At 41.6% G+C, this 12009-nt stretch overlaps 1 protein-coding gene across 7 annotated transcripts in view; it reads right to left on the reverse strand.

The window, feature by feature from the left end:
- The window catches only part of RAD51B (RAD51 paralog B), a 409322-nt gene that overhangs the window by 113795 nt on the left and 283518 nt on the right, over window positions 1-12009 (reverse strand). The window contains exon 11 of one of the 7 annotated variants that reach the window (XR_015702014.1): window positions 493-588. The exons of 5 other annotated variants lie outside the window; for them this stretch is intronic. Coding sequence is in view for 1 of the 2 variants with exons in the window: in XM_087746503.1 (XP_087602629.1) it covers window positions 7332-7452 (121 nt within the window). In the remaining variant the exon portion in view is untranslated. Of the gene's footprint in view, window positions 1-492; window positions 589-7331; window positions 7453-12009 lie in introns of all 7 variants that reach the window. One more of the 7 variants, XM_087746503.1, reaches the window with a different exon arrangement.

The following is a 12009-nucleotide window of genomic DNA, read 5'->3' on the forward strand; positions in this document are numbered from 1 at the left end:
CATATACTCATTTATCATAACAAATATTTGCACATGGGATTGAAGCACTGGGAAACCATACACCCACAGATATTGTCTCAGTCAACCCTTCCTTTCAAGGCCTGGTTCCACTCCCTCCTCCATCTCAGTCCCTCCATTAATCTCTCCATTTGCCTTTCAGTTTTGCTTAGTTTACAAGTTATCATCACTAAGTACATGAAAACTGTAACCAAAGACCGTCTGCGTCTAACATAATCACTCAAATAATTTCCAGTTAATGATTTACTGTTTGCTTCACTTCCCCACCCACTGTCTGACTTTTTTAGGGCAAAGACATAATTTCCTGCATGTTGCTAGAGGACTACACACCCCAATGGGGCTAAGAATGCAATAAAAAAGATTTAATGGCAAAGGGGATGAATAGAACAGTCAAGTATTTCCCCTTCAGCAGAAAACAGTGTGTTGCTACTTTGGTGGCAAAGGCTTCTATGCCCAGAAGCAGCTAAGAACTACCTTCTGAGGGTGCCACGCCAGTGGAAGTACTTTTGGCTCGACATGCCCATGTGTCTGCTGATCTGATTCTTCAATGAGACAATTCACTGTCTGTTTCTGGGGAGAGAATGAATGGAGGAGTTAGATCAATTATCCGAGAGTCTTCAGGATACACTGACAGATGATGAAAGAACTCTAATACATAATTGAAATACCCTGTACCAAAATACTCACATTAAACCTCGGCTGATTACATACAGGTCTGAGCTATCTCAGACCTTCAGAACAGGAATTGAGTTGTTTATCAGTGAAAGCCAAACTTCTAAAAAGTGGGCTGCCCACTACAGAGCCTTTGTGTTGGGTAAATTAGCTTCAGGAAGAGAATCAAAATGAATTAAAACCACATGGAGATCCTCTCTCTTTACCCCCCTTTTCCCCTTTCCTTTCACTATATGCATCCCCTCACCAGGAGACAGAGGCCAGTTCAGTCTAATTTAGTCCAGTGTTTTTGTTTCCTAAAGTCTCAATCTTGGGCTGAGTCCATTAATAGGCTGCAGCTGATTTTAATCTAGATGAACTCAAGACTTCTCTCTTCTTAGGTTTTAAAAAGATTACAAATTGTGTGTTATATAAATAGAGGGAAAAGGGAAAAAAAGAACCAGAATGAGTAAAAAAATCTGCTCTCCATTAGCTGACCTGCTGAACAAGCCTGTGATTCAAATAAAGATGAGAAATGAGAGTTGTGGGGGGAAAAACACACAACTAAAAGCTCTACTGATACTGCATTCAGACACACTGGGAAGAGGAGATGCAGTAATGTCTGATAGCTACCATTACCATCGTAGCAACACAGAAGAGATATTAACGAGACTCCAGAAGCGGCAAACCAGATGCCTCAAAGCCTGTTCTGATAGTTTGCAGCACCCCTTCCCAGTTAAACTTAAAATCACATAGATTAGCAACTATGACCTCTTTGTACCTCATGTCTCTTTCGTAGCCAAGGTAGAATAAGTTCGTCTTAGACTGGCTGCTTGTAGATACTCGTGAGTACAAAAGAATGCCACGTGGACTGATTCAAGTGGGCTCTCACCCCTAAAAACGGGTGCTGAACCTACAGAGTTGCCTCAGATCAGTGTTGAGGTACCCCAGGAGAACAAGCGATAAAGAAGGTGTATGGGTATGTTGTCCTCTAAACAACCAGTTCTGGGTTCCTCAGGGCAAGCGAAAGAAGAAACAAAGCCCATGCCAATGTAATGCAAAATTATTTCTCCTTTTGTCGAGAAAACCTACTTTAGATTAGCTCTAACAAGTATGAAAAAGAAAAGGCAAACTAGTCTGCTACAAAAGGTAAATGGGAGAATTATTTTTGTTATGATACAACAGTTCAGAGGCTTAAACACAACAGTCTTCTCACCATGGTAAAGAATGACAGAAGAAAATCACTTCCCTGTAGTGCTGTTTCTCATGACGGCAGTTGTAGATGACTGTCAACAAGGCTGTCAGTACTGCCATACACCTCTACTAACATGATTATGGTCAAAACGCTTTTGTCTTATTGGTATCAAACCACTCCGTGTAGACATCTTTGTTTCTTCTCCTCCTGTCACACAGAAGGAAGGAGAGCTGAATGCCATAATCCTCCTCCATCTCAGAAAGGGCAATCTCCTCATCAACTTTCTCAACTACCTAGACTTACTCCTGTTCACTTCTTAGTACAGCATGTTTTTAGCGTACTTCACCCTAAACTAATGTTATGTGCTCTCAGCCCCAGATCTCCCAGCATCAGTTTTCTTTATTAATTTCCTTGTGTGCTGATTTTTTTAAATAACACATTCAAACGCTTAGAGAATGCTATCATATGATACTGCTAAGGATGTGAAAATTGGGAATGCCAATCTTAAATTATTTTAATTTTGGGTGGAAGGGGTTGGGCTTTTTGGTTTTTCTCGTGCCAGCTTGAAATCTCTGGCTGCTTTATGTCACTCTGGAACTCTACGCACAGTCACAGGACACTGTGCTCAAGACTGCGTGAATCCATGTTTTTTAAAATAATTGCAATAAGCTGCAAACGTGACACTCATTTTTCTTGATGCTCAACCTCAGTGCTGATGCCTTAAAAGTTTCGCTTTAGAGGAATCTCCTGAACAGCTCATACACAACTACTTTATTTAAAAATGGCCACTGCTGCTGAGGAGCAAAGCCGAACATGAAGGGACTATGAACAGCAAGTGAGTAGAGTGTAACTACTCATAGCACCCTGCATTCACAGTCCTGGTGGAGAGCAGCAGAATGGCAGTCATTTGGAAGAAGGAGAGCTCTTGATAGAGTTGTCTGTAACAGACTTTTGTTCTTTAACTCCAGCTGAAAATTACAGGTAAGAAACTGCTTTCAATCCACAAAAAAAAAAAAAAAAAGTTTTTAATAACCTATGAGCAAGATTTTAAGTGAGCTGTACTCACAAACAAAAGATCCCAAGAAGCTGTAGTCTTGATGTCATCATGATAATTTAAAAATCTCAAAATAGCTTTTGATTCCTCAGAGAATCCATTTCAAAAGTCCAGAAACGTTTTTCTCTGCTTGCTAATGCTGTCATTTTGGGAATCGCACACATCTGTTTTACACAAACAAAGAGAATATATACCTGCATAAAGTAAAAATCACAACTTTGCCATAAGAAGGAAATAGAACTGACATAGTGAAAGTGCTACTAACCAATAATAAACACTAGATATGCAGAGAAAGAGACAGACGGACATGAATAAGAGGAATTACACAATCCTATCAGCTTTACCTGAATACAACCCCTTGTAGTAAGTCTCAATTGCAATGATAAACACGCCTGGATTAAACCCAGCAATTTTTCATTCCTTGTTAATGGGGCAAATGTAACTTGGAAAGGGTCTGTATGCAATCACCGGAGGTTTTATTTGTATAACTTTCCTGGAGTTTGACTAGGACTATATTTGATTGCATGTGGGTGGCTGTGGGACGGGTGGACAGCTGGGCGAAAAACTATGACAAAAGGAATCTTGTCCCATTTCCTGCCTGCGCTTCGTTCACTAATGAGCACTGCTCTGGGTCAGTCTCAAGATTTCTTCATCTGTTGTTGTCTCGTCTGCAAAAGGGGCACCCCAGCAGTGGAGCTGTTGTCAGCTTGTCTTGAGAGTTTATTCTGCTGCCTCTCACCCCTGCAGCTGTGTGGGACTGTAAGTGCCTGGCAGTAAACAACGCCATATTTCGTGCTTCTTTTTGGATGACTTGAAGGCCAGTCTGAGGCCAGATGTGTTTGCTGGTGTAATCTGTTTCCCATTTCTTGTAATAAATGCGTATCTCAACAACTAATAATAAAGGGAAATCAGGATTTATCTGTGGTCTTCTTCAGTGTGATTTGCGTTGGAAAGAGCATGTTAATAAAGCATAGTGAAGTCCTCAGTCTCTCCTTTCTTCCTGGCGTGCTTGAAGTGTTCAGCAAACGTATGCCTATGAGTAAACAGCCAGGCTGGCAACTCTGATGCCATTAGACTCCTGCTGTAGCAACCAATATCCCTCTTGCTAGCTTGTGGAAACAAAGCCAATTTGCTTCTTTAAGAAACACTGTTCTGTGGTAACACTGCCTCATTTATTCTTGTTTCTTTTGTCAGATCAGTTCACTTGACAAAGTTTCCTCCCGGTAACAGGTTTAGTCTTTTTACTAGGATTCTTTTATAAAAGGCTTCTGCCTGTCTGCAGGCAGGTTTCAGCTATCTCCCGCAGCAAACTGTTCTGTTATCAAGTTCAGCCCCTCGATTAGAAGCCCCATTAGAGGAGCCATGTGAAGACTGCATCTCTCTCCTGGTGTCCAGGGTAGCTCCCTGTGAGCTCCAGTAAGCCTCCATCCAGGGAAAAAAAGTAAATCACACCCAATTTCTCTATATCAAAGAGATGTCTTTTGATTTGTATTGTAAAATGGTATTGAAATAGCTTTCCCCTTCCAAGCAGGGGGAAAGGTGAGGCAGTGGGAAGAGGAATGCTGCAAGGGCTTAGCCCACCCCCATCCACTAATGGCCTACAATATGTGCGCTGTTGAAGTGCAACACACAGCTGTGCTCCCCACGATTCTCCCTCTCTTCTTTCCAGGTAGACCATAGTCATATCCACCCCCACTCCTCGTATCTATTACAGTGTGACCCTCACTCTCAATTAAAACCTCTGCTCAAGTCTGTCACAGATACTCCACCAATGAGAAGCAACTCCATTATGCATGGTTTTGATACGAGACTTCCAATGCGCTGGTATCTGCTACACGGTCTTTTACGTCCTCTGTAAGTTGAAATAATCATAGATAGACAGACAGATGTAGATGGTCATAAAACCAGATTCTATAAAGAAAGTCATAGGGTTGTCATTTCCCCAAGAAGCCTTTCAGAGAAATACTCCGAAGTTTCATCCCAAAAGAGGTTTTGCCAAGCCCTCTTAGCCCTGGGAGGGAAAGGAAACCCCTTCCACAATGCTAGGCAGCTCTAATTACAGATGCATCAAACCAGCACCTACTTTTATTCAAGATAATTGTTCCCTGACAGTACTCAGAAGCTCATCTATTGTCTTCAGTTGCACTAATGAATGTTAGTTACTTAGTCAGCCTTGCTAGTTCTGTTCAGCAAATGGGCCATCAAAAACTTAAGTAAATTCTATTTCTTCTGTGCTGCTTCAGTTTTATTTTAACACACAAGTACAAAAACTGTAACTGCGTACGTAAACCTCTGTGACTGGCATAACTGAAGACAACTGTTTTAGCTGGCACGGAAGACAATTTATTCCATTAAAACCACTCATGGTGATATGTGAGAAGGAAAGAACCCCTTTTAGCTTTTAGGAAACAAATAATTTCTAGGGTTAGCGATTACGAAACAAAACAGCCCCCAAACATTTGTATTTGTAAACTCAGTATACTTGCTGCGGCTTGACTGAGATGTGCTAAATGTAATGTTGGATTTTTTTCTTCAAAAAACCACCACACTTTAAGATGCTAGTAACATAAAAAAACCTAAGTATGGGCAGAATCATTCCCCCACTGCTCCATCTGGGTTTTCAGCATTTTACTGTGCTTTCACGTCTACTATGTAAAGTAAAGATCAGTCTGTTTCCAGAACACTTTGGTGGGTGGTCTGAGTTCATTCTATTTCTTAATTTTATTTTCCAGGACATTCAGAGTTTTCTTTCCATTTTCTGTGTTGAACTTAGTGGTTTTACAGATCCACAACACCAATAACATAATATGGAGTATTTGTTTTATTTCTTCCTGTATCCAGCATGGTTTTACAAACAAGCTGATCACCTCCAGAACCACAAGAAGCAAATCTAATTTGAGCTTGGCCCTAATTCTCTAGCCTTCATCAGTTTTGTATATAGTTGACGTACTATGACCCCTTACACTTGACCCTCTCAGTAGTTTCATGGGATTCTCCCTGTTCTCTTTGTATTCTTATCAAATGTTTTCACTCTGCCAAATCAACATGCCCTCAGAACACTTGCATTAAACAAAACAAGGCTATTTTCTCTAATTAAAGTTCTTGCTCTCTCTACAGTAATGTCGGTAGAGCCTTCACAAAACATATAATCTATGAAGCCACTGTATTATACAAAGTTTGCAAGCAGCCTGAAACTCGTGTCTTACACGCTGGAGAAAGCAAATCCCTTATGTGAGCTAACCAGTAGAAGAGAGTTGTGAGCGCAACTAGATTCTGGAATTATGGAAATAGACTCTGTCATAAATGTGTCCATAAAGTGTCATTTTGTACATCACACACCTCAGTAGCCTGTGAATTAACAAGAAATCAATGCAAAGGTGCACCCTGAATGTGAAGACAAAGCTGATAAGTATTTGTGGGCTGCCTTCATTTTGTGTCCAGAAATTTCAAAGCGTCATATACAAGGAATGAACTCTTTAGATCAGAATCAAAGTTTTTTCAAACACCCCAACCACATAGCATTGCCTCTAATGGGGTGTAAATCTGTTTCTCCAGTGTCTCTTGATATGTAGAGATGGTACACGGACTAGACAAAGCCAGAGTAAGACCAATGCACAGGCAGGCTAAGCAACCTTTCATGATTGCAAGGAATATCTTCAAATCATAACCTGAGCTTAGCTGATGACACAATCATTGCCTGAGTCATCTGAAAATCTGAAACAATGGCTCTGAGCGTGGTAAACTTTGTCATTAATCTGACAGTGTGTCAGCATCATGACTTGAAGGATGGGGAGAGGGACGGCAGGGATTCTGCCACTTCAGCAAACAGCTCTGGGTGGAGCAGGAGCAGAAAAGTACAGTAAGCCTGACTCAGTCTCCAGAAGATACATTCCTGATGCTTCAGCAACATGACTGAACTTTACACTCAGGACACCCGGTGCCTGTCACACTCAATAAGGAAATGGCATCTCTTACTGTTCCTGATGGTGAGCAACAACACAGAGGAGGAATCAAATGGCAGAGAAGCAGCAAAGCAGAGGAACCAGGGTTTAAAACCAGAGTTTTAAAACCTCACATGACCTAAATAAATACTAGCACTGACATACCTGATTTGGGGCTGCCATGCAGGGGAAGCCTAGTCTTCAGATAAACAGAGTGTCCGCCGTTAACCTTCTGAACTATCAATTTTCCCCTTCTAATACTGCAGAAAGGTTATGCTGCAGTGCCCTGTGCTTCCTCACATTTAAAGTCAGGGTAGCCAAGGGCAACAAAGACTCCTTCCTCTCTAGCCTGATAGCAGAGTTCTTCCTTCCTTTTGTTCACATGAAGAACAAACACTAAGTTGAACAATAGCGGTGGATGCTTCATTATGATGCTCTCCTGGGCACCCAGCCCCAGTTAGCATTATCTTACCACTTGGTTTTGTTTTGAAGGAAACCGTGAATGGTCCTTTCAATTGCTGGTGTTTCAAGATGAACATTACCTCTACTTCCTCTATTTTCAAGTCTCCTTATTTTACCAACAATATGTGGCACTATGAAAAAAAAAAAAAGACACAGAACTAATGAACTGAGAAAACTGCCAGTCTAAGAGGCAAGCAATAACAAAAGGCCATTTAAACTAGCTTTCTCTGAACCAGTTAAGCTACTGATTCTGAGCATTAGGAAAAAAAAAACAAAACACCAAAACCAAAAACAAAGCAAGCCAAAACAACTTAATCCTTGGCAACTATTGAAGGAAGTCCACATGACGAACACAGTTTAGGCTTGGAATATACTTCATTTGAAAACACCCAGGCATCTGATCATACTTCCTGAAATCAACATCAGCAGCAGACCCCTCCCTGTCATGTCTCCTACTTTATGGACCAAAAGGCCTTTAGTCATTCAACAAAATCCATGCCTTCTGATCCGTAACAGACAGGTGGCAAACCTGATTTACCACAGACTTATCACTTGTGCATTCCTGCAGACTTTTACTCTTCTTGGACAAGTAATTGTTTTGGCCAAGTTACTAAACTATCACTCACTTTTCACATTACGGGAAGGATAGGTTAACAAATTTAATGACAATTGTGCAGTGCTTTCTGGGCCATTGACCCAGGCATAGTCAAGAAGCTACAATGAAAACAGGTGTTGGTGGACGCAGTTGTTCCAGTGGTGACTGGGAAGGGGAGCAAAGAAGGGCAGACAGCTTCATCCTCAGCCAAGGCTCTTTTTCTGCAAAGATCTGTCCACAAAAGACGCACTCTTGAACTGAGCATGAGGCAAGCCAGCCTCAATTAGTGCCACGCTGTCGGCTGCAGCCCTCAGGTGGGCCAGCTCGTTACCCCTTCTGCCAGAAGAGGACTGGAGTTTGCAGATTCAGTTTGTGTGCTGAAGTTTCCTGTGCCCTTGAGTGACACAGCACTAAGCAGTGTCCTTCCTGAGCCCACACAGCTGGGACCGGCTAGAGGGACACCTTTCTCCTCTCGTGTTCAGACGTGACACTGGAATTTAGTTCATTCTACACTGGAGAAATCTGGACTTGCTCTGACTTCTGGTCACTGCTTAGGAACCTTCCTAGGGCATGACAAAACTTCCAAATGAAAATCAAACAGTGCCTTGGGTGGCTGCTCATCCTCACTGCTGCTACGGGTCAGTTGTGTGACCACTCATTCCCCAGTTCAGCCTAATGCACATTTGAGAGAAAAAGGGGAAGCAACCCTGTTTCTCAAGGAAAAGAAAGTATTCTGGATGAATAAAAGTTAGCTCTGTTAACTCCAATAGAGTCCTATTCAGTATTAGTCAGCTGGAAGGACTGTAGTGATGAAGCAAGGCCAGAAAGTTGTAGGGGAAGGAGGGCTGAAAGGCAAAAAAGAAACAACATACCTTTGAGCTCTGGTGTGCACAGCATGAAGCCCTGCCTCTGTATCAAATATGGAGGTGGCTGGGATCACATTACAGAACTATGAGAGTTATGCTTTAACCACCCTAATTTAGCAGGTTTGGCTTTTGCTACCACATTAGAATATATTGGCTTGATTTTCAAAGGTAACAAGCACCTACAGCTCCCACTGACTTTAGTGACAGCTGCAGCTCTAAAAATCAGTTTAAGATAGTTTGCATATTGAGAAGAACTGAAGCGAAATAAAAGGCCTATTGTGTGGATATGAAGATTTTAAACACTGCTGATGGGTGGTATATGAGTCCCTTCCCTTTTCGAATGAATTTCACTTCATGTTTTGTTTGGTTTTCCTGTTGATGCATCCTGCACCCTCCAGTGCTAAGCTGGTGGGATCCCACATACTTTTCCTGGTATGTGGTGTTTAAAATAAGAGACCTCAGCAATCGGATATCCTCAGCATTTCCAGCTATTGAACACAATCATGAGTACCGTGATCCAATTTCAGAGCAAAGAAGAAAAGATATATAGGAATATTCTCCCTGTGCTGGTACGGGACAGACAAAAGAAAACTAAGCAAACAGGATGTTCCGCTCCTCTGTGAACTTCAGCAAATGGCCACAGCAGACAGGATACAGTCTACAAACACACAGCTGCAATGTATGTGCCTGGCTGCCCAGTACCTTGTCCTGGGTAACTCACTTGCAGCACAAATACGGCATGAAGAAAGTAAAAGGTGTAGTGTGCCGTTCCCACCTGACATGCCTCAAGACTGAAGTCCTTCATCAAACGCACGCAGCCTGAAGAAGGAATGTGATGTTTTCTGTATGCTACTAAGCAAGAGAGTCTCATCCCTAAACTCACTCAGAATGTCTTCAGGAGTGCAATGCTTGGTGTTCACGACTCAGGACATCAGTCTGCTTATTCTAAGCTTATTCACTCAGTAGTAAGGGACATCCCAGTGGAGGTCTCCACAACAGCACACAGCACTCTGAGAAATGACCCTACTGCAGACTGCTCGGTAGCACTCTAATAGTCCCACAACATTTTCTAGAAACTCTTAACATCTCTGCTGCTGCTCCTGGAGAGCGCACCTTCACAGGGCATTGGACTATATGGGAGATTGTTTCTGTAATGGAAAAGCTAGGAAGTTTAAATGAAAATGAGATTCAGTGAACAATAAAATAAAATCTTTCCAGCAACAACATCTCTTGTTGAACTGTTAACTGTAGCATCATCTGCCTGTACTTCCTCTTCACCCATTCAGTCATGCGTGCACTGCCTTGCCTCAGTTGAGCCCTAAGGCAGACCCTCTCGGGTTATTCAGGTGGCAAACCAAGGAACAGTTGAGGCTGATACACCATGCTCTAACAAACTGCTGACTAAACTTGTTGCCTCTCTCATCTCTGTAACCCTTGGTTAACTCAGTCTGGCCCTGAAATTTAATCTCACAAATTTTTCAGGGGTCTTCACAGAACTGAATGACAAAGGACCAGATTCTGGTTTCATTACAACATAAACAATGAGAAGAAGTGCTATGACAGTCATTAACACTGTGTTAAAAGTTCAAATGAACATTACAAAAAATACTTTACAGTAACAGCCCAATGTTATTAATTTTAGGGAATGACTGTAACGAGAAAAAACTTTTGAAGTAAAAACCTGTTTGTTGGGAGGGTTTATCACATGCGTGTCTGTTTCTGTGAAAGTGCTATATATTGCTGTTCCATCTTATCAAGACAGATTTAAGCTTATATGATAAGATCATTTAAATTTGTGGTTAGTCCAGTTTTAAAGACAGGGCAAGTCTACACATCAGATGCAGAGATACCTGAGGTTGTTCTAGGTGTGTTAATTCTGGAAAAACAGAAAGTTTCAAAGAAAAACAGCGCTGGGGCTAAAGCAGCAGGAACCCTATTTGCGAAGTGTTAACCCTGTGGTAACAAGCCCCCCCTCAGGCAAAGTTTCCTAGTGTAGATGAAGTGCTATTCAAATGTGCCTGTCTACACAGGATTGCACTCTGGAGACTTCCAGGTTTAGACTGTAGCTAGCCGTTGGATCTCCGCACCACTCCTCCCCTCGCCAGCACAGGGAACAATAAAGCGTCCAGCATTTCCCTTTGGCAACCAGGCTGTACGCTCAGAGATTTTCTAAGATTTTAACATGGAGAAAACATGAAGTCCTATATCTAAAGAAAAGTTGCATGTTAAGTCATTTGGGTCATAGTCCTCTACTGCTAACTATCGTTTTACAAGATAAAATGACAGTAGTGATGCCTTCACCAAACATGCTACTGATGAAGCCAGAACAGACATAACTTTTGAGGACAGCAAAAGAAACCTAGTTGTGCCTATATGAGAAAGGGATAAATCACAGTGAGACTTAACTGCCTTTTACTTTCATAAAGCATGAGACTTCACTCTGGCTGAAAAACATGGTTTTGGACACACATTTCTTTGGCTTGCTACTCATGAATGTGTTCACTTAAGAACATTAAGTCCATTTTAGATACATTTGACCTTATTCTATAAATCTGTAGCTTGAAAGATGGAACATCATCTACGTTAAATCCAGGTAATTACTAGTAAAGTCTTGGTCTTCTACGACAACGTTCAGTTCCCAGAACAATATACTGTCACAAATCACAGATACTACCTCTAATCAACGGACAACTTCACTCCTTACGTTAAAAGCCTTTTGGAAAAAAGGCCATTTGCTTTAGCACTGTGCTGAAAACACAGGGGAGCAGCCCACTTTGATCAGGAATTCATTACAGAGAGACCGGTAAGGAGGAGATTTCTCTGAAGTGAGACCATTTTGTCCCAGGAAGCCTATGCCAGCCTTGAAAAGAGGGGAACGTCTTTGCAAATACAGACTTATACTCTTCAGCTCATTGTTTTAACAACACTGGTTTAAAAAAAAATAAGTTTTGATTCACACTTGTGTAAATGAGAACAGATTTGGCATGCTGGTTACACGAAGTTTTTTTCATATTACGTTTAGTTAAACTTAAGAAAAATTAAATGCTGGCACTTCAGTTGCAATCTAGCAAAGCATTTAGGGACATGTTTGGCTTTCAGTGCAAGAAAGCAGTACTGTATTTCAGTGTCTTTACATACGTGTTCAGAAATAAGCAGGTAATTCAGTACTTTGTGCTAAACTGGATTTATCCAGCATAACATCCTCCCACAAGTTAAGCTCATAGCAA

This window comes from Nipponia nippon, unplaced genomic scaffold, assembly GCF_047370975.1.
Source record: "Nipponia nippon isolate SJK-2023a ecotype South Korea unplaced genomic scaffold, ASM4737097v1 scaffold_10, whole genome shotgun sequence".
Taxonomy (NCBI): domain Eukaryota; kingdom Metazoa; phylum Chordata; class Aves; order Pelecaniformes; family Threskiornithidae; genus Nipponia; species Nipponia nippon.